This window comes from Hydractinia symbiolongicarpus, chromosome 6 (genome assembly GCF_029227915.1).
Source record: "Hydractinia symbiolongicarpus strain clone_291-10 chromosome 6, HSymV2.1, whole genome shotgun sequence".
Taxonomy (NCBI): domain Eukaryota; kingdom Metazoa; phylum Cnidaria; class Hydrozoa; order Anthoathecata; family Hydractiniidae; genus Hydractinia; species Hydractinia symbiolongicarpus.
Genome location: NC_079880.1, coordinates 12,520,944 through 12,542,519, shown reverse-complemented (window position 1 = coordinate 12,542,519; position 21,576 = coordinate 12,520,944). Strand labels below are relative to the sequence as shown.

At 34.0% G+C, this 21,576-nt stretch overlaps 2 protein-coding genes across 5 annotated transcripts; both read left to right on the top strand.

Annotated features, from left to right (window-relative positions):
- Window positions 1-896: 896 nt before the first annotated feature.
- Window positions 897-16,219, top strand: LOC130647469 (uncharacterized). Of its 2 annotated transcripts, none has more exons than XM_057453333.1 (4): window positions 897-1,056; window positions 1,129-1,400; window positions 2,211-2,292; window positions 15,933-16,219. In XM_057453333.1, the coding sequence occupies exons 1-4, from the start codon at window positions 987-989 to the stop codon at window positions 16,202-16,204; spliced, it is 696 nt and encodes a 231-aa protein (XP_057309316.1). In that variant the 5' UTR covers window positions 897-986; the 3' UTR covers window positions 16,205-16,219. The 2 variants fall into 2 exon arrangements, with proteins under 2 accessions (XP_057309316.1, XP_057309317.1); XM_057453334.1 differs by lacking the exon at window positions 15,933-16,219 and adding an exon at window positions 2,591-3,500.
- Window positions 16,220-19,397: 3,178 nt separating this feature from the next.
- On the top strand, window positions 19,398-21,576 carry LOC130647179 (uncharacterized). Of its 3 annotated transcripts, XR_008982810.1 has the most exons (4): window positions 19,398-19,550; window positions 19,633-19,767; window positions 20,052-20,105; window positions 20,879-21,576. XR_008982810.1 is itself a non-coding variant. In XM_057452942.1 (3 exons), the coding sequence occupies exons 2-3, from the start codon at window positions 19,714-19,716 to the stop codon at window positions 21,149-21,151; spliced, it is 327 nt and encodes a 108-aa protein (XP_057308925.1). In that variant the 5' UTR covers window positions 19,398-19,550; window positions 19,633-19,713; the 3' UTR covers window positions 21,152-21,576. The 3 variants fall into 3 exon arrangements, 2 of the variants coding, with proteins under 2 accessions (XP_057308925.1, XP_057308926.1); XM_057452942.1 differs by lacking the exon at window positions 20,052-20,105; XM_057452943.1 differs by lacking the exon at window positions 20,052-20,105 and having other exon boundaries at window positions 19,437-19,550; window positions 19,615-19,767.

Below are 21,576 nucleotides of genomic sequence, written 5' to 3'. Positions count from 1 at the left end.
AAATTATGATGTAATATTTAAGCTATAGCAAATCTTGACAATTTCTGTCATTAGTTTATCAATATTGCTAAATATCTTTGTGAACATTGTTTTGTGATTTAATATAGCGAGCTCTATTTATATATATAATATAGCTTTATAATCTCCTGCAATGGGTGAAATCTGTTTAATCAGCATGGCAAATGCATGCAATCCCTTATCTGTGTTTTCGTTTATGTAGCTAGCTACGCTTACTTTATATTCTAATGTTCAGTAGTAATAATAATAATAATTAACAAAGTAGTACCTATCTATCTGTACCTATCTTTTTACACGCTTGTTTTAGCTAGCTAGGCATTGTCATGGCTGGTTGCTATTATTAATCTGATCGTAAGCAGCATGTAGCTACCCACAAGTACATCTAAGTGAAGAGTAAACTAGGTACTTCAATCTAATTGAAATTCTAGATATTTTTGGCAAAATATTTTTCTATGATACAAAACATGTCAACCTCGTCCCCAGGGCTTGTTAGGCTTTTTATATTTGGACGGCCTTGTCCAAATATAAAAAGCCTAACAAGCCCTGGGGACGAGGTTGAAAACATGTATGCACAGTGTCGGCTATCTTTATTGTTTACAGTTAATCTCAGCATGAATATTTCACAGACCGAGTGACTTTTTATCTTTCGCATAATTAGGTGAAAAGTCTCGACCAATCAAGGATCTTCTTCGTCAGACCTATAAATAAGCGCAGCGCCAATAAGAGACAAAAAGTCCGGGAAACGAGGTTGATTCAGTATGTAAAATATAACCTGGGTACGAAATTTAAGTCTACTTTGTGTTACGTTAACGTATTAATTTTAACTGTAGTATAGTGACCATTATTATTTTTTAATTTTTAATTGTAAGTGTAAACCAATAAGCACAGACGTCCATTGTTCCCTTCTGAGAATATAATAGAACAATTTGTGGCATGAACCATACGCCTTTATTTTGTGCCAGCTTTTCATGAATGTTAAGATGGCGAACGTGTGGAAATTTTGTTGTGAAGTTGTTTTAATACTTGTGGTTGCTAAAGGTATATATATTATGAAGGAACCAGATAAAAAAACACAGATGGGATGATAAACGGAATATTTTTTATTTTTAGAAACTTTGGGTGGTTGCACACAAGATGGATTGTCTTATAAATGCGAAAGTGAAGTTGATGGAAAAACTACAAGTGTTGGTGTAACATTGGTAAATTGCAAGCCACCAAAAATTAAAATTGAACTGACCATTGAAGCGATAGAACTTAGTTATGAAAAAGAATTTGACTCTTCAACAGATATTCCAATCCCCGGAGCATCACTTGGTGGACTGGCTGGTCTGTACATTAATGTTCAGTTGAAAGATGACTCTAACGATAACATACACATAAAGGTATGTTATATGTCTTAAATGTCTGTCCTTTTCTTGATATTTCATGTTCTGCTTTGTCAACTTTTTTTTTAATTATTCCTGTTGTTTGTCCTTTTTTTTTCTTCACTTACTTCCTTTAGTCTGGCTATTGTTTACTATTTCCTTTATTTTTTGAAAGATTAAGTCGTTTATAAAATGTTGTACATGAAAAGGTACGTGCATTGGCAACTTGGTTAATAAAGAGGCATCGGCGTTTCTTCTTATTTAGCTCTGCTTACATGCAGAAGTAATAAAGTACATTTCTCCTTGTAACCTCATGGTATTTTTGGCCATGAAAAAAAATAATAACAAACATTCCTCTATGCTGGAATTTATAAGTTTGCGTAAACTAAAAAGTTCGAGGGGAGCTCACAAATCTAGGAGTAAGAAAGGGCGAAAAGAGGCGCAAAAAAAGGCGCAAAAAAGTGATTAAAACTTGTAAATGCAGCATGTGGGCATAGTTGGTACCAGAATTACCCAGAATCCTGAGACATTCACAAATCTGTTTGTTTTGCCAGCCAGTCAAGAACTTTGATTATTTTGATGCGTGTGACCAAGCTTTATTGTCCTGCAATAGCCATCGTTAACATATCTAGCCAAGCATGCAAATGACTCAAATTATATAGCAATTCATTATTGGTTTCTGACGTCGTGAAATTACCGACTTAATAACACCCTAAATATTTCTTTTTAAAATCAACAACAGCTTAAACATCCTAATTTCGTTGCCAACGATACATATCTTGACGTAATGGAACCACCGGATTATTTTAGAATTTTTTAACTTTTTAGATCAACCTACGAGTAAAGACCCTCATTTTCACAGCAACAATACCAGTTATGGACGAACGTGTTGCACACAATGATTGCAACGGTAAGTTACTCAAAGAAAGGCCAAGAAAGCAAGTTTCTAGTGCTAGTTATGCTTAGCCTTACACGACAAATTTTGGTTAGGTATGCTTTACACGACGAATTTGAAAAATATATTTCTATAGTGCAAAGCTATTCAGAGTGAATTTGTCTTGTGTACATTGTAATTAAGTGTTTTCCAATTCTGTCGTCTTAAAGATCAAAGATCTCAAATAGCAATGCTTTACTCTAGCCTTGTGACGTCCAATTGAAGCAATAATATTGTAGCTGTGCCAACTTACAGATTTTGTTCTCTTTTTTAGAATTTCTTGTGTGGTGGTATTCACAAAAAAAACCGATAAGAATTGTTATCATAATTGGAGCAATCGCACTGGTGATTGCATTAATCTCGTGTTGCTGTCGTTGTTATCGTCGTCGTCAACGAACACAATTTGTCATGGCACCAGCGATGTCACCAGCCAACATCATGGTTGTAAATACTTCCAATAATATGCAAACGACAGCGCCGCCGCCATATACCTCAAGTTCTAAGCTTCCCTATTCCAAATTACAAGAATACAATTGACGAAGCTTTACTCCAAATCACGTTGTATGAACTCCGGATTATATAACTGTAGATACAAATTGTACGAAGTTATTCCTATTTGTTATTTCATGAGTGTTTAGAAAGTTAAAACGTGTACGCTAAACGTGGATGCTCAGGAAATGTTGAATTTTAACAAATTTTTACCTGGGAACATTGATTTTTTGAAAAATATAAAGAATTTAGAAGTTGATTTTAAGTGTATGCACGAGGAGCTTGTGTTCCAGTCATTTCAAGCTCGTTCTCAGGGCATTTTGCCTTGTTGATGAAGTTGATAGCGTCCTCCGACTCAGGGGGGACAAGACCCTAGGGACGAGGTTCGAGTGATTCAGGACTTGACGATACCTATATACTACTACTTTTTAATTTAACATTTAAAGGAAGAGGAGGGGTAGAATAAGAATGCTGTAAAATTTTCGTACACTTTGCGATTTGTGAATCGTCCCTGTGTGTCCGTATTGTATTACATTAGTTACGTTAACATTGCTTTTTCAAATATTAGAATCAGAAAATTTCAGGGAACGCGGTTACGCGGAAGTGCATGTCTTTCCAAAATTTTCATAATACTTTTATCTGGAGTATTTGTTATGTAACTAACGATTAGAAATAAAAAAAGGAACACATACGTACTTTCAAATCTTTTCTTGTTTTTCCCGAGTTTTTTCTTTGAAACGATGAGCAACCGTGGGTAAAGAAGTGCGCGTGCACGAAGCTCAACCCAGAGTATCGATAGTTGTCTGGGTAAACGAGTGAAAATTAAATGTAAAAGAGTCATGGCTTACTCTCCCAGCCGCCATCTCCTTTATGAGTACCCGTCTTGTGCCTCTGTCGGCTAAAATGGTAGCGATAACGGAGTAGCGATGAACTTTCTGCGAAATTAGAATTTTTATTTTATTTTAAAAGAAACTGCAATATTTTAATATGGAATTTTGATACCCTTATACGCGTTTAAGCTAGTTTCCCTGCTAAGTATAACACGAAGTTTTAGCGATGTTTGATACACGATCTCATGTAGTGATAGCCATTGTAAAATATTTTTTTGACCATTCGGTTTTTTGGTTTGATCAATGATTTTGTTTCTTCGTAGCTTTAATAAACATTCCTCATCTTATGCTGATGCTTAATTACCAGTGCTTGGTCAGTTAGTAGGTTTCCGACACATCATGGTGGACAAGGGTGATGAATTTATTTTATTTTATTTATTTAAGATATATTCATATAGGAATTGTAGTTTCAGTATAATAAATGAACTGCTTTCCAAATGGGTTCTATTTTTGTACAAGGTAAAAGCGTGCAAAACAACTTTGTGTCTATGTGTCAAGAAGATTTAATCAAAGCCTAGAGAAATTGAAAAATTCAAACCTCACAGTAGGTGTAGAGTTAAAATATTTTAAAGAATTTATTTTCAATTTCTTCAGTATGTATTTCTTTAGGTAGGCTGTTGTATACAAGTCCACCTTGGAAATGAAAACTATTTTGAGCTGCTTTTGTTCTAACTTTTGGTAACTTTTCCGAAATCCCGTTGTTTCTCGTACATTGTAAATTATGTCACAGTGTGTGACCAAATTTCGAAATACTTGTGCATAGTTGGTGGAAATTTCCGGTAACATATTTTCGAACCGCTGGCATGATCGACGTTTAACGAGAATTGTATTCGGACTTATTTTCAAAATCTGGTTGTCGTTTTTATTTATAATTGTTATGGCTCTAAGATGGTTTGATCAAGTTTTTCAGCTTTGGTTTTGATCAGTTTTAAATCGACGGTTCCGCAGTAGGTGAATACTGGTACTACAATGGTTTTATGAATAGATTTTGCAGTTTTTCGTTGTTAGATGTGGTTGCAGTTTTGACATGAGACGTACTGAGCTTTTTATATTCCGTTTGAAAATTTCCATTTGGTATAAGTGTTAAGTCGAGTTGAATACCTTAGAACACCTTAGAACCTAGTTAAATAAAAAAACTTTGTACGGTTTTTTATTTAACTTTATTCCATTAACACTAACATCTATGAATCAGCTTTGTTGATCCGTATAGATGTCCCGAAGAGCATCGATTCTGTTTTACCCTTTTTTAAATTTAGGGAAAGATCGTTATGGCTTAGCCATTTATAAACTTCAGGAATATCTTTATTGAGTTTGTCTTGAATTAATGCAGTATTACTTCCAGAACCATTTGATAATATTGAATTGACGTAGGCAATTATAAACGTCGTCTAAGTGAAGTATAAACAGGGTTGTACTAAGAATTCATCCTTGAGGAACGCCCTTGTACACAGGGTATTCTTGCGATAGGCATCCAGTAAAATTGATTTGTTGCCTTCGGTTACAAAATAGCTTTGTAACCAAGACAGTTTATTACCGGATATTTCGTAAGAAGACAGTTTGGACAGGAGAAGTGAGTGACTCATGGTGTCGAAAGCCTTGCTTAGGTCAAGAAAAACTAATCCTGATAAACTTACTGATATGGTCGAGACAGAAGGTGGTAGTCAGTTCAGTTAAGAGTCCTGATCGGAAGCCAAAAACATGCAAAAATCACGTGCATTTTTGAGTGAGTTGGGAACTCAGTAATTATTTTGACATTACGTCGCTATAAAGAAAGCCGTGGGCCAAACATACGTAGTGGAAGAAATGTTAACTAAGAGCTGGACAACAGGCCTTTTGCCAAAAATTACCGCACATAAGTTTGAAAAAAACCTTATTGTAAATAGTATCATAAGTAAACCCTTTAGATAGTTTCTTAAATTATAACGACTGTATTTAGTACTTAACATGTCAACGACATTGAATAACGATGTTGTTTGGGATCTATCTGATAAAGCCCGCCCTAATGCGGCACCATATGGCAGAGGTTAGATGGTTAGCGCAGTAGGTTGCGTTATTTAACTTTCTGGCCCGGAGCGTGAAAGAATGATTATTCCAATGAGGTGGGTGTCCGAGTTAAAGTTATTGCCCCCAAAACATCAGGAAAATTAAATTAAATCTTTTCTTAGAAGAAACACAACACGCAAACAGCTCTCCCTCACATATATAAGGAAACCTACACTTTCTGACGAGCATCAATCGCAGTTCACCCTAAAAATGATCAACATTAGACCCATTTGTGTATACCCCTCCTTACTAATCATGCCAGTATTATTGTTTTTTAGTCTTTTTGATATAGGTGAAGACGGCGAAAAGTACTCTGGTATCGCTAAGTGATTTTTAGCCAGTATATTGCCAGATTATGCGAACAGGTCATAATGAATACGTTAATTTATGAGATCATAAAGTGTCGGGACTTTGGCGATTAGAAAATTTATGTACCAGCAACAGAAAACGCACAGACAATTGTATTGACTCACGAGTAAAAAATACAGGAAAAATTATCTTGGTAACAGAATAAACGTCTCCAAAGGTTTAAAAAGGAGTTGTGTTGTATTATGTGCAGGTTACACAATACTTTGGTGTAATTTAGCTAACTAGCAAGTATTTCCTGAAATTAGATTTTGCTTGTTGGACTTAAATAGTTCTTTTTATAGATTTCAAAATTTGTTTATGGAAAAAGTTTTTATTTTTGTGGCGTTCTAAATCCAATAAGAAATAAGGAAGTGAAGAGAAGGGCAAAATGATTTCTGGATATATGTAGACAGCTTCCGATTACTTCTCTGTTGCCAGGATAAATCTTTAATGCAATGATGGGTTATAAATTAAATAGAAATAAAGTTTATAATATAGACTAAAAGATTTTATGATTGGAATAATTGATTAAATCCTGCTTCATATAAACAGATATACAGTAATCTTGAAATTTGTGATGAGCTAAAATTTTTAGAAAAAAAAAATTCAAAAAGTTTCAGATGGTTTACTAAAGTTTCTGGTATGCAAAAGAGCAGAACTATATTATGATATTTTAGGAGAATTAATTTTTGTGAGAACTAATTTCGGAAACACTTTTCTACGAGAACGAGAATTTTTTGAAAAGATAACAAGTTTGAAATAACTTGCTTAAAATACCTCTTTAATTTGGATACAATAACAAACATGAGTCTATGTAGTGAAAATGATGAAGCTTAAAGTGCCCAGCTAAGTGGGCTATAAAAAATACTTCTCTTTCGAAACAATAATTTTTGCTACAAATAAACTTGAAACTCGGCATAACTTGTTTTAAGCTGTTTCAAATAAAAATTGAGACGCAAAATATTTTTACTATCACAGTTCCTGTATTAACCATTCTCAGGAACACCGATAAAAGATTTGTGAAAGTTATATTTATGTTGACAGTATATCAATTTTCTGAAAGGTACATGTGCAAAAAACGTTAAGAGCATTTGTTATGATCGAAATATGTTATAGTCTAAGTGTTATGTCAGATTCTAGAAAACGTTTGTGCCATGTTTGATTGGTGCAACCCATTTTCATATTTTCTAATTTTTTGAACGGAAAATATCAGATAAACAATAAAAAACTCTTTTATAATCGTGTTGGAAGATGCCCATAAAGAAAAATTCATCGAATGCCAGCTGCGAGTATGTTGCTTTTACCTGCATCGGCATGAATACCGTTAAGGTAGGCATGAAAAGCAGGAATTTTTCCGAGACACTCCCCTCTTCTCCAAGCTTAATAACATAACTCTTTCTTGAATAAATTCGTCAATTTTAAGTTAATATGTGATATATATTTGCAAATATGCATAATTGTGATTCATTTTTGTTAATCCCATTTCCAACAAATATTGCAAGTTTCAAATCCTTCCTTAATTTGCCCATTTTGCTATGAAAAAGTTTAGTTAGCTACAATCGTGGACAAAAATATTGAGACAGGCAGTTTTTTTACTCATTATCCAAATGTAGACAAAAGAGTGAAATAGTCAATACTCTGCAGCCGGCAGGCTGCAAACTCGCTACTTTTGACACAAGCAGGCCAGGCAGAGAGTGTTGAGAAGTTGCTAGTCACATTCTTTAGCACGCCCATACACCAACATAATTCACGTCCCGAAATCCGTCTGGAAGGCCCTGAAATTCGTAATTAATGGCCTTGCTGACGTCAGCAACAAATAGCACATTTTAAGAATTTTGTGTTTACCAAATAACCTAAGAGTCCTAAGTCCACTCTGAGCATTGACAAGTGAACTTTCACAAGTTCAAAATGTGTGAATCTAATATAGAATGAGCCTACGCAATTACTTGTGGTGGCGAACTTCAAAATTCGCTGTCTTGTCCCAACATATTGTGACCACGATTATAGGTAGCTAATAGCTAAACGTAAACAAATTTCCAAGCTAAAATATAAAAAACTAGTTGTGATCAACACGTCTCCATTAAGTTTTTGACCACATACTATGTGCTAAACATTTTAAAAACCTTGTTAGCTAGCTACATGCACTTATTTTTCTTATATCAGTAGCCTACCTTTTTATGCCGCTATCTCCTTCTTTAATGTACAACGCAACACCCTGAACTAATCAGTGATATTTTAATAAAATAAAACCAATTTTTTATAAAAACTTTAACTAGCTTGATACAGAGCTTTGTTGCTTACAAATATAATCGCCCACGTCTTAATGTGCCATTTTTATCTTAACCTGAAAAAGTGCTGACTAAGGGAAAAGGTTGTAATAATAATGCGAAAATGTTAAAGACAAAAATATTTCAATATCCGGTCAACGATACCAGGGTAATCTTCTTCATCTCTCATAACACTGGTGACAATTGTGTGAATTGCATGAACTTATTGTCTGTGCGGAAGTATCCTTAAACTTTACTTGGCTCGGATGGCATCTTCTTGTATCGCCAACACTCCATTACGTTTATATGCAAACTGGCTGCCTATTTTAGATTGTTTGCAGCCTCGCGTAACACTTATGGCGTCGTCAGCAAAATAATCGCAGGCCTAGGACGAGCAAGCGGGTGTCATTTTGGGAAAAATATTTGTGTTAATCAACTTGCCTGTATAACATCTAGCATTAATAGCGGTTGGATGCCTTAACATGTCTAATATTACTTATGACAAAAAATGTCAAAATTTGAAAAACTGAAATTCCGTGAATATCTTGAGAACAAAAGAGCCTCCTAAAAATTAAAAAGGACTTGTTATTCAACTTTTTAAGCTCCATAATATAAGACACACATCATTTTATATCTCGGGTTCCCCTTAGGATTTTTTTTGTCTCTCCAGAATCCTTTTTATCTGACCAAGGCCGGTTAACTTTAAAGAATGAAACTTACCAATGTAGTAGCACTTGTTTGAACCACATTGTGTTGAAATGTGATAAGTAAAACTAGCTAGCTGGGTATTCAAGTTACCCTCTTGTATTGAGCAAAGCTTAGTTGAAAACAGAGGTGATATTTTTTGGAATTTTGTAAAGAATTGCAGCTTAACAGCGTCCTCTCTGAATATGGTACGAAACTCTATACCTGTTTTCCACAGGTTGTAGCTATTCAAACTAACGTATCACAATTATTCTAATAGTGATGTATACAAACATAGTGAAGCTGCATTTCACAAGAACACAATCATCCAAATTTAAATCATTGGATCAACGTGCAGAGCAGATTGACAGACAAAAGCTGCTATCTATCGAAAACATCATAAAGAAGAAAACAATCATTTTTGTATGAGAGTGATTAAATGGCGACGTTTGTCTAAACTCCACATCCAAAATGTAAGGTTAAGTTTGATAACAAATTTTTGTGTTATAAGCTAGCAAAATTTTATAATAATCTTCCTATAAAGATTACCTAACTTTTTCATTTTTTTCATTTTCAATTTCTATGCCGCCTATTTAGTTCTTTTGAGTTTTTCTACAACTTTTTCAATTTTTGTCTTTGTATATGTGTCATATTTTTGTTTTCACTCACGGATATACACTTATAGAGAACACATTGATAGCAGTAATGTTTGTGAAATAACGGAATTGTATATCCTCTTAGATTTTCATATAATAATAAAAAATACTAATTATGTTAAATTTAGCCATTGAGTTATGGAATAAAATGAAATGACAACAACAATTTTTAGAATATTTAGTAAAAGCTTTTCGGTTAAAAACCATCATCAGTGCTATAGTTGTTACAATAAAATAAGAAATGGGATATGTTACAAAATATATACAAGTTAAAAAACATACATATACGCAGAGGTAATAAAAGAAAAACTAAAATTAAGAAAAGGTAATTCTCTAGGGTAAAACATTAATTATCTTTCTTTATGATATCTATGTTGCACCATTTCTAAAGAAAAAGAGTCGCTATGAGTTTAATCGGTAGTTTAAGGAAATTACGCACGCTTCAATGTTCTTTCGTGTTCTTGTGTCAATTGGTGCATTTAATAAATTTTCCAATTAAAAGCGTGTGTTGGGGATGTGTTTTCCGGGTTCCGAATCGTTGTTGATATTTTTTTGCTTTTTTCACCGTGCCTCTAAATTTCGTTTAGTTTCAACAAAAAAATTTTTTTGACTTTCTTTGTCAGCCATTTTATGCCAACATCAATCAGATCCTCAGGCTAAGATATCTTCTCGAACTGACAAAAGAAGCTATCTGTTAAGCGTATTGAAAGACCAGAACTTTTTAAATTTATCTCTTATGTTTTTTTTTCTTTATCAAAATTCATGCCTATGCGATACGATCTGTTTAAATCACTGTTGATCGCATTTCGTTTATATCTTTTCGGGATTTTTGATGTCCAGTGTGTTAGTAACTTGTTTGGTCTTCGATGAACAGATGTGACGACTTTATTTTATTTAATGATAAAATTGGTATCAAAAAACTTTGCAGGATTTACTTCAACTGTAAAACGAATGTTTTGGTGGTAGTTTGATTAAGTAGACAACTAAACAGCGACTCTTTCTTTTTAGACATGGCGTAACATAGATATCGTAAGAAAAGATAATTACTGTTTTACCCCGGAGAATTAGCTTTTCTTATTTTTAATTTTTCTTTTATTACCTCTGCATATACGTATGTTTTTAACTTGCATATATTTTGTGCATATATAATTTGTCATTATACTGTAACAGCTATAGCACTGATGATGGTTATTTACCGCAAAGCTTTTGCTAAATATTTTTAAATTCCTTGTTGTCATTTCATTATATTCCATAATAATATTTGCTTTCTAGATTTTTAGATTTTAATCTTTCTCGTTATCAAGTGACAATATGCCGCGTTTGACAGCCACATTTTGTCGTAACGGAATTTGATTCTGTTAAACATTTTTTCAAAACTGACATTCTCTCGACAAATGTGATACAGGACTGACTATAATAACAGTTGGAAGAGCATCCAGCTCTGCTGTTTTAAACTCACATGCTTGACTAATTTTATTCCCAAATTGCCTAATATTATTGTAAACACAGATTTATGCTTAATATAGCTAGCTCGCGTGCGTCTCGCTACTTGTGCAGCTAAGCTACCATTTTGCGTGACAGACAGACGAACAAATGCATACGGGTATTATAGTATAGATGGCCGGTAAACCCGGCGTCAAAACACTGGGGCAAGCCACAAGTCAAGGTGTGACCCGGCGTGGAACACTCTGTGGAGTGCTTAATTAGAGCCGTAAACTATGCCACAAGATCAGGTGGAGCGCTTTAGTACAGGTATACAATATGTCGTAAATCAAGTGAAGCGCATACACCGTTATAGTGTCTCGACTGTGACATATTCTTTAAAAATAACTTTCCCGCAACAATAGCTGAAATAAAAATAGAGTTTACAAACCATTGTTACATATTGTCATAGCAAAAACAATCGGCCAATATTATTTTATTTTGCGGAATAAGATTGTGTTGAAGTTAAAAAATTAATCGTGACACCGGGCTTATTGCTTAGTACCATTAAACAGTGTTGTACATGTGTATAGGGATAATACCCTTTCGAAAAAACTTTTTTGCTGACTCTATTTATATAAAAACACAAGAAACAGTCCATTGCTAACACAGGGCTGAGCGGTTAGTCTAGGTAAACAGTGTTGCACATCCGTACAAGTGGACCGCTTAGTACAGTTGATCAATGTTGAACAGACGTATAGGCGTAATACCTTTTTCCACAAAACCTTCTTTGCAACTTCGGTTTAAATAAAAACACAGCCTGTCGTTGCCCGTCTAGCTTAAACAAACGCTCAGCCATTTTATTTGCAAAAAAAGTTTTTAGAAAAAAAAGCAGATGTAGCTACCTAACTAACTGCGTTTAGCATAAGAATTATTGTGTAAGAATATTGTTGTAGCCAAACTTATTTTTTATACTTTCACTTTTTAGCCAAATATAGGAGCTAGGTAAATGGCTACATCCTCAAATTAAAAATAAATGTTGGGTAGGACAAAAAGCTCTTGCATCAAATAGAATAGTAAAAAGTAATGCTTTAGCTAGCTAGCAGTTAGCTAGCTTTCAAAATCTTCGTTCTTATCCAAAAATTCTTAAAATTCACATTGCACGTGAGCATTTTCAAAATCAAAATGGCCTTCGTTCATTTAGCTGGAAAAATCTTGGTTTGTATTTTAAGAATCAAAATGGCCTTCGTTCTTTTCATTCCGCCGCGAATATATATGGAATTGTTTTTTTTTAAGTGAAAATCTTGGATTCTTTCTGGTCGCAAAAATCTTGGATTGTTTTTTTAACGAATCAGGCGTTGTGATTAGTATACCAAGCGCGAGCGGTCAAACAAAGTCGGTAAAAATATATTGATTTTGGTATTAATGGTAATTTAAAAAATTTCGTGTTTCCGTAACGGGACACAACTTTCGCGGACAGACAGACATCGACGGCCATTATTAAAGAGACTAGCCGGGAAACCCGGTGTCGAAACGCCTGGGTAAGCCACAAGTCAAGGTGTTACCTGGCGTGGAACACTCTGTGAAGCGCTTAATAAGAGCCGTATACTGCAGCCACACTGTCAGATTGAGCGCTTTATTACAGGTATACAGTTTGTCGTAAATCAAGTAAAACGCATACGCCAATGTAGTGTTGCGTCTGTAACATATTTTTTAAAAAATAACTTTCCTGCAACAAAAGCTAAAATAACAGAGTCACTCCGTCATAGCAAAAACAATCGGACAGTATTATTTTATTTTGTGGAATAAGTTTCAATAAATACTAAGAAATTAATTGTGACACTGGACTGGGCGCTTAGTATGGCTAAATTGTGAATTAGGCGTATAAAACCATTTAAAAAGAAAAACTGTATCGCAATGGTTTAAATAAAACAGAGAAAACGTTTTTCGGAAAGTGTTTCTGGTGAAAGTTCAAAAAAATGTGACACTCAGCTGAATTTTTAGTACATTTAAACTGTTTCTCACATACCTATAAGCATGACAGCCTTTTCCAAAACACTTCAGTTTAAATAAAAACACAGGAAAGAGACCGTTGGGATAGGCACCTACCACAGGTACTCAGTGTCTATTTATTAAACTTTTGACTTTTGATAAAGTTTATATTACAGTAAAGTGGTAGGTAACTACTTAATTGCATTTCGTATGAAAAAGATTACTTAAAAATTTTGTTGCAGCCAACTGCATTTACTTTTACATTTTAGCTAGAGGTAGCTAACCCCAGTTATAACCAAGGCTAGCTGACATCTACGTTGGTAGCCAGAATCCTAAAATTGGTTTAAGATTTACATATGGCTAGCAAACGTGACAGTAGGAGACAAATCTAATACAAAGCTTCAGGTGGCTGAATAACTAGCTTATCTAGCTAGGTAACTATAAAGTATAGGTGAATAAACATGTAAACAAATAGAAGAAATACCCAAAAGTAGTTTTCAAAAAAAACTGCAATCTTTTTAGAACACAAATAGAAGTATCGCACAGGTAAAAATAAAGCAAACTGTTAAGAAACTTTCCTTTCTCCAGCAGTGAGTTGGTCAGATTTAATGGCCAAACTTCGGACCGATATTAGGGAAACGCAAAAATCGTTGCTAAGGAATATAAAGAGCTTTAGTTTCTGGTTGGTCATTTTTATAAAACTCTGTGTTTGATTGGACCAGCGGGAACCCGTCCCTGTGTCAGCGGGGCCCTGATGGGTTTTCGTCCCTGCGCTAGCGGGCTAGTTTTTCGTGCGTGGTTAACACAAGTCGCTTTTAACGCACGAACAGACAGACGGAATACGGCTATTATTAAAGAGATAATATAGCTTTTGTATTTATTTTATAATCCCTAACCTTTTTAGAATATTTGCACTAACAGAATTCTTGCAATATCTAATTTTTTTTATCTATATGTGTAGCTAGCTACGCTTACTTTGTGTATTCTGATGTTCAGTAGTAATAATAATAATTAACTGACTAGTAGCTATCTATCTGTATCTATCTTTCTACTATTTTTGTTTTAGCTAGGCAACGTCTTGCTTGGTTGCTAATATGATTCTCATTGTAAGCAGCATGTAGCTACCGACAAGTACATCAAGACGGGGAGTTAACTAAAAAATTAAATCTATATGATAATTTTGTCTAAATATATTTTCCAAGTATTGTTCTCTAATGCAAAAACAAGTATAAATAGTGTCGGCCATTTTCAGCGGGAATATTCTAGAATCGGAGTGACGTATTATCTTTCGCATAATTAGGTAAGAAGTCTTGATCAATCCGACTTGGAATAAAACCAGTCTTTTCCAGGGCGTTTTTCGCCAGACCTATCAATAAGCACATGGCCAGTATGAGACAAAAAGTCCCGGGAACTTGCTGTTATGCTAGCTTATTAATTATAACTGCATTATAGTAACCATTGTTATTTTTTAATTTTTAATTGTAAGTGTAAACCAATTAGCACAACGTCCATTGTTTCCTTAAGAGAATACATGTAGTATGAACCATACGCCTTTATTTTATGCCAGCTCTTCATAAATGCTAAGATGGCGAACGTGTGGAGGTTTTGTTGTGAATTTCTTTTGATACTTGTGGTTGCTAAAGGTATATATATTGTGAGGAAACCAGATAGAAATACAAAGATGGGGTGAAAAACAAAATATTTTTATTTTAGAAACTTTGGGTGGTTGCACACAAGATAGATATTCTTATAAATGTGAAAGTGAAATTGATGGAAAAACTACAAGCATTGGTGTAACATTGGTAAATTGCAAGCCACCAAAAATTAAAATTGTACTGACCATTGAAGCGATAGGGTTTAGTTATGAAAAAGAATTTGACTCTTCAACAGATTTTCCAATCCCCGGTGCAACAGTTGGTGGACTGGCTGGTCTTTACATTAATGTTCAGTTGAAAGATGATTCTAACGATAACTTACACATAAAGGTATGTTACACGTGTTAAATATCTGTCCTTCTCCTGACATTTTACGTTCTACTTTTCAACTCCTGGTAACTATCAGTTGTGATAAAATGATGGACTGAAATCTTTTTTTAATCCTCCTAAAGTATAATCTAACGTTTTGGCGGAAGAATCTTTCAAAGTTTTGTTCTTGTGTTTACGTCTAATATGTGCTAACATTTACAGTGTTCGGTATTAAACATTTTTTGCACGTTTCTTGTGAAAAAAATTTAAAGACTGGCATGAAGTTTTATACAGAAATAAGTAGCGCTACACTTTTTTTATATACCAAACAAAGTTTTCTGTTCAGGTTTAATGTTGATTAAGTTTATGCATTTTATAGGCTGCATGGGAAGTTATTAACACTCCAAAATACGTTTCTTATAAAAAATCAACACAAAATTAAAGAAATTTAAGCTCTTTTATATAGAAACTGATGTTAGCATTCTATAATCTTTAGATCAACCTACGAGTAAAGACGGTAATTACCACAGCAACAATACCAGTTATGAATGAACGTGTTGGTCACAATGATTGCAACGGTAAGTTACTCAAAAAAAGGTAAAGAAAGCAAGTTTCTAGTGCTGGTTAGTGTTAGCTTTAAACGACGAATTTGCACAGGCATGCTTTACACGACGAATTTGCATGATAAATTTCTATAGTGCAAAGCTAAGTCTTGTGTACATTGAATTAAGTCTTTTCCAATTCTGTCGTCTCAAAGATCAAAGATCTCAAATAGCAATGCTTTACTCTAGCCTTGTGACGTCCAATTGAAGCAATAATATTGTAGCTGTGCCAACTTACAGATTTTGTTCTCTTTTTTAGAATTCCTTGTGTGGTGGTATTCACAAAGTAAAACGATAAGAATTGTTATCATAGTTGGAACAATCTTACTGGTGATTGCATTAATCTCTTGTTGCTGTTGTTGTTGCTGTCGCCGTCGTCGGCGTCAACAAACCCAAGTTGTCATGGCACCGACGATGTCACCAGCCAACACGATGGTGGTAAATGCATCAAATAATATGCAAATGGCACCGCATTGTTACAGTCCAAGCCCTAACATACCTTATTCCAAATGGCAAGACGAATACAAATAACAAGTCTGGTGGCTATTTTCAGTATCGAGTTTCTTTATATGCACAAACCTTTTTCTTGATTCCTATAAGTTCATTAGAGACATATATTTGTTATTTTGCATATATGTGGTTAGCTGCACTAGGTACGAGAAATATAATGTGTTAATTGAATGGCTTTAGGGTCATAAAATCTGATGTAATGTTTTACGCTTGCATTTGCGTCACAGAAATCTCTGACATCATTGAACGACTAGACAACGCCTAATAGTTTGCTGTGAGTCGATCGCTTCATCGACTTAGCTGCCGATCCTAAAACAGACTTTATTTAATATAACAACACGGTTTAGGTCTTTGAATTTCTGAAAGAATGTTACAAGCTAACTGCTTCCCCGCTTGTGTACTATTAATGCTTACGCCGAGGAAATATTAAAATTTTCGGCCAACACAAGCTTTTATTGCATAGCATTTCCTTAACGAATTCTTTTCCTTTTAACTTTTTCGAAACATATAAAAGCAAATCCATTCCACTTCCATTCACAGTGTAAACAAGATGCAGGGCTGCATAAACTATTTCGCATGTCAATGTCATCACTGCAACAATATATTTTTAATTTAATAACAGGGTCATCTCACAAATACTAAAGATTGATTTACAGCTGCTCTTGGCGTTAGGGTAATGACGCATGGCTATAATACTTACTGGCCCTTATATTTATCTATTAAACATCTGCATGGGAAATTTTTTAGGCCCCTTACCTCTGAGAGCTTTCAGCTATTTCTTGAAAATACTGCTTAAAAATTATTATGAAATCCTTTTAATCAGGAAATTCATTAGAATTGCTCATAGAACTACGACCGCAGATCGAATCCCGCTCACTGCTTGGCAGTATCTTAGTGATGAACAAAGTAGTTCTTCTTAAATACGACCCACCCAAGGTAGTTTTTCTAAAAAAAAATTGCGTAAAAAAGGTCGTTGATGAGAATCACCAATACTATCCTTGCAACCACATAATAATAAGTATAATGGGATCTATGGGGAAAGTAAGGGGTAGAATCACTGCGGGATCACTTTTTAATTTGCAGTCAATACAACTGATTTCCTGACATTTTGCACAACGCTCGCTTGGTATATTACAAAGCGCATGAAAATCTGCAGCATCCCATTGATTCCATGTATAAATTATTTACTCAACTTGTGATTTTGCTACTTAGCTATGAACGCTCTGTGTCATCAACCAACTAATAAAAACTTGAATGATAAATAAAGAGTCAAAATGTATTCAGTAGCTGATAGAGTCTAGGCTAAGGCCTGGTGTTGGTCCTAACTGTAGTGATGGGAGTCTATGCTGAAGATGAATTATTGAAAAATTGGAATGCCTTGCACGAACCGGTTTTGAACGATCATCGCAATGATTATTGATTAACAATTTATACAGGATATACCCACTTTAATGTTGGAAACAGTGTTATCAATGTGGGTCCTGTGTTCTGAATGTATACATTATGTATACATCCGCATTGTCTACCCAATATCTTTTACATTGCATTGGGTTGACCTGTAGCTGTGATGAAGACACTTGCTAAACATGCCTGCGCTGTGGAGCGAAACAAGCACTTTGTGATTACGAAACGAACTCCCTAACCACGATGCCACGCGCCACGAAGATTTAAATTTATGCCTATCTGGTTCTAGCTTTTAAACGGTTATTTCGATATCCTTGTTGTTACAAGAAATACATTTATCAATTGTGCAACGTTCTTCACATGGAAACGTCTCAGCATCCTAGGTAGAAGATAATAGTTATAATCGCTACTCATATCTCTAATTTTTTATATTAAAACAGCTATTTTGACCCACTTTAAATAGACAAAATATAGGTATTACTGATATAGAAACTACTTAAATGATCCGAAAGAAAATCAACTTAACATGAAGAACAATTAAGAAATCAATCAGATAAAAAATTTTATGACGTCAGCAATGTCCTGTTCTATCGAAAAAAATTGTTTTTCATTGTATATTTACCCATTTGCTGCTATTGGGCAGGTTATGAAGTACTGCTCAAAATATCCTATAGGGTCACGCGCATTCGACGAACCACTAATAATATATCAGAGTGTTAACCGATTGATAATTACGTCATCAAATCATTACTTATAAATCGCGTGAGTCAGTGCAGTTTTGTGAAATTTTCCCAATTGTGATCAGAGCTGGTCTCCAGTCGCTATCTACTTAATGGGATTTATTTCCCTTCGTTTCCCAGTTATTTAGCCTGAAAGGTAATGCACAGATGTCGCAGCGTAAGGTCGAAATACTTGACAAACAAAATATAATTTTCACATCAAAAGAAAACAACATATCCGCTTTGCCTGTTACGGACAATCGGAACTGGAGCATTGGTATATTAGGCTAGATGGTTGACCCGAAGTTGAGTGCCACGTTGGATGCTTTAGTGCAAGTAAACCGTGTTGCATATTCGAATCGGGATTTTTGGGACAGGCATATTTCAGTGTGTCAGGAATTTAGAGGACCGCTCTCATATCGATGAAGCATTTTACATGCTTGAATGTCTTAAAAAAATACATTCCTGCAAAATCAGCGGAAGTAAAGTATAGGCTACATCCCGAATAATTCCTGTGAATGTTTAAAAATTAATTCTAATTCTAGAGAGAGCATTTAGAATTAAGCGAAATTGTTATTTCAAAGGTGATTACGTAGTCCAACTTGATAAAATTACCTAACTTTGAAAAGAACTGAGTAATATGGGGGAATAAAATCATTGAATATAGCTCACTTAACTTACATAAACCTTATTCCTCTATCAATTTTAAAAGAAAAATAAAAAAACTTGATAAAATTACCTATATCCGTCTATGTGACATGAGTTCGTGAAGTTTCATATTATGCAGGTTTTAAACAGTACGTAAAGTAAAACCTGGGCAAGAAGTTGCATTCAAATTAGTAATTAACTTTGTTGTGATTTTAACTTAATGTTTTTATTAAAGGCTGCATTCAAATGAGGATTAATGGTAATTCTTTGTTTCTTCAACTCGTTTATATAGACAAAAATGCAAAACGTTTTTAATAGACTATCGCAATGTTATTATGTTTTACACGATTGAATTGTACAATGTGAAAGCTTTATTAAGGTAGTCAGCAATTGCATTTTTGAAAGCTATTTTAATTAACTGATATTGTATCAGACCAATCAGAGTAGACGTCCATTGTTTCATTTTGAGAAAACAATACCTGCACGGTGCAGTAAACATGACGAAATTTAATTTTTATCAACCCTTTAAGAAGTTTAGATAGCGAATGTGTTGAGATTTTGTTGTGAAGTTTTGTGATTTCTTGCCATTGCTAAAGGTATATTTATTGCGAAGAAACAACAAGTAGAAATATAGGTGGAAAATTAGGAGTATATGTTTAGTTTTAAAACCATTTTTAGATCATTGGAAAGAAATTACGAGAAAAAGTAGACTCTACCACAGAAATTTCAATTCCCAGATCATCCCTTGTTGATCTGTACATGGATGTGCAGTTAACTAAATACAGTTACACATCCAAATACGTGAATATAAAGGTATGTTATACTCGTGCTGTATCTGCGCTTCTCATGTCTTTTTAAATTTGAATCTTAAAAATGTTTATGGCTTTATGCAAGGAAGGAAAACAAATTATATTTTTACATCCTCCCAGCTTTATATAACATAAGCATTGCTTGATTTCACTGTTATAACACAAAATTCATAAAGTCTAACAAAATTATTTTCCAGCAAAAAATAAATATTTCTTCTCCAAACACTTTCTTTAATTGAATTATTGCAATTTTGGGGAAAAACCGACATACATTTTTTTTATTTTTAGATCGACTTAAAGTGCGAAAATAACTAGTTTTTACAGAAGGTGGCAGTTGCAAACGTAAGAAATTAAAATTGGAGTAGCGGTAGCTAGAACATCATAAAAGAGATAGTAATCACAACAAGAAGCCCTGTGGCTTAAAGATTTCCGTCATTAGCAATGATCTGAAAAAGTACCAAACATTGAAGAGGACTGAGTAATATGGGGGAATAAAATCATTGAAAATTCTAAGAATTTAAAATTCAATTTCTGATTATTATTGTACCTGTAGATCATAGATAACTTGACTTACATAAACTTCATTTCTCTATAAGAACAATTTTAAAAGAAAAATAATAAACCTGAAAATTGATGAACAATAAAAATAAAATGAACAACGGCAAGGCTGAATCTGCTTAACATCCAATTAATTCAAATCTCAACAAATCTTTACATTTTGTTGCAAGTTTTGAGAGCCGAATTAGGGTTATTGACAAATCGCCAGAAAAAGTTTGGTAAATTCCGAAAAAATTGGATTAGTTACGTGCTAAACCTTTGTAGCATGGTTTCAATAAAGAAAATAGAGTTATCGTGTAGATGTCAAGCTCTTTGAGTGTTTTTTTTGCAGCAAATGCTCATCCAGAGTGAGTTTATTGTGTGTTTAAAAATAACTGATGTTTTTAGCATTCTCACAACTTTTACCATCGTCAATTCTAAGATTGGAATGATAAAAAATGATTAATAAGAAGTCTTAGCCCACAAAGATTTTTTTTAAATATGTCTTTCTAGTAGAACTTTAATGTTTAACGCAACAACAACGTAACTATGTGAAACTATAGATTGTTTTCTTTTAGATACGCGGCGGTACTTATAAAACCCAACAGAAAGTACAAAAACTTGGAAGAAAAAATGCTCACAATGCTTGTTTTGGGAGTTGCATTTGGGGTATTGTTTACAGCTCTTCTCTTTTGCGCTTTTTATCGTGTTTTTTTTCAACACAGAGAAGATTCAAATACACTGATAACCCCACCAGTCAGGAGGAGATTCCGTTTTTCTTCAAATGCCATGGAAAACACAATGCACGTGGTGCCATTCACATTGCCAACGACAAGAAATGCAAATCCTGACATTGTTTTTTCCAATTTTTAAAGAGAACAGTCAACAAAATCATGCATATTTAAGGTCTGTAAATGTAGTTATAGGCAGACGTGCTTATTTTTATGAATAATTTGTTTTATTTTTTGTGCATGAATTTTTTATTAATCATTAAAGAAACGTATCAGAAATCTTTGTTTTTGTACAAAGAAATTCTACCCCTAGGCTCGCAGTCATGATTTATATTGTAAAAGTATACCAATTGGACACTCGGTATAAATAGAGGAAGATACGTTCGTTATATTTGAATCAAATTGCAGTTAGGGCTCAGTGTAGACTTTACAAAAACGTTTTTTTTTTATATGAACTTGATAGTAATATTTCGTACGCACAGTATTTGTAATTAACCAGTAAAAACTACTTTTGAGGGAAAATACGATCTTTTACCGTTTGGTAA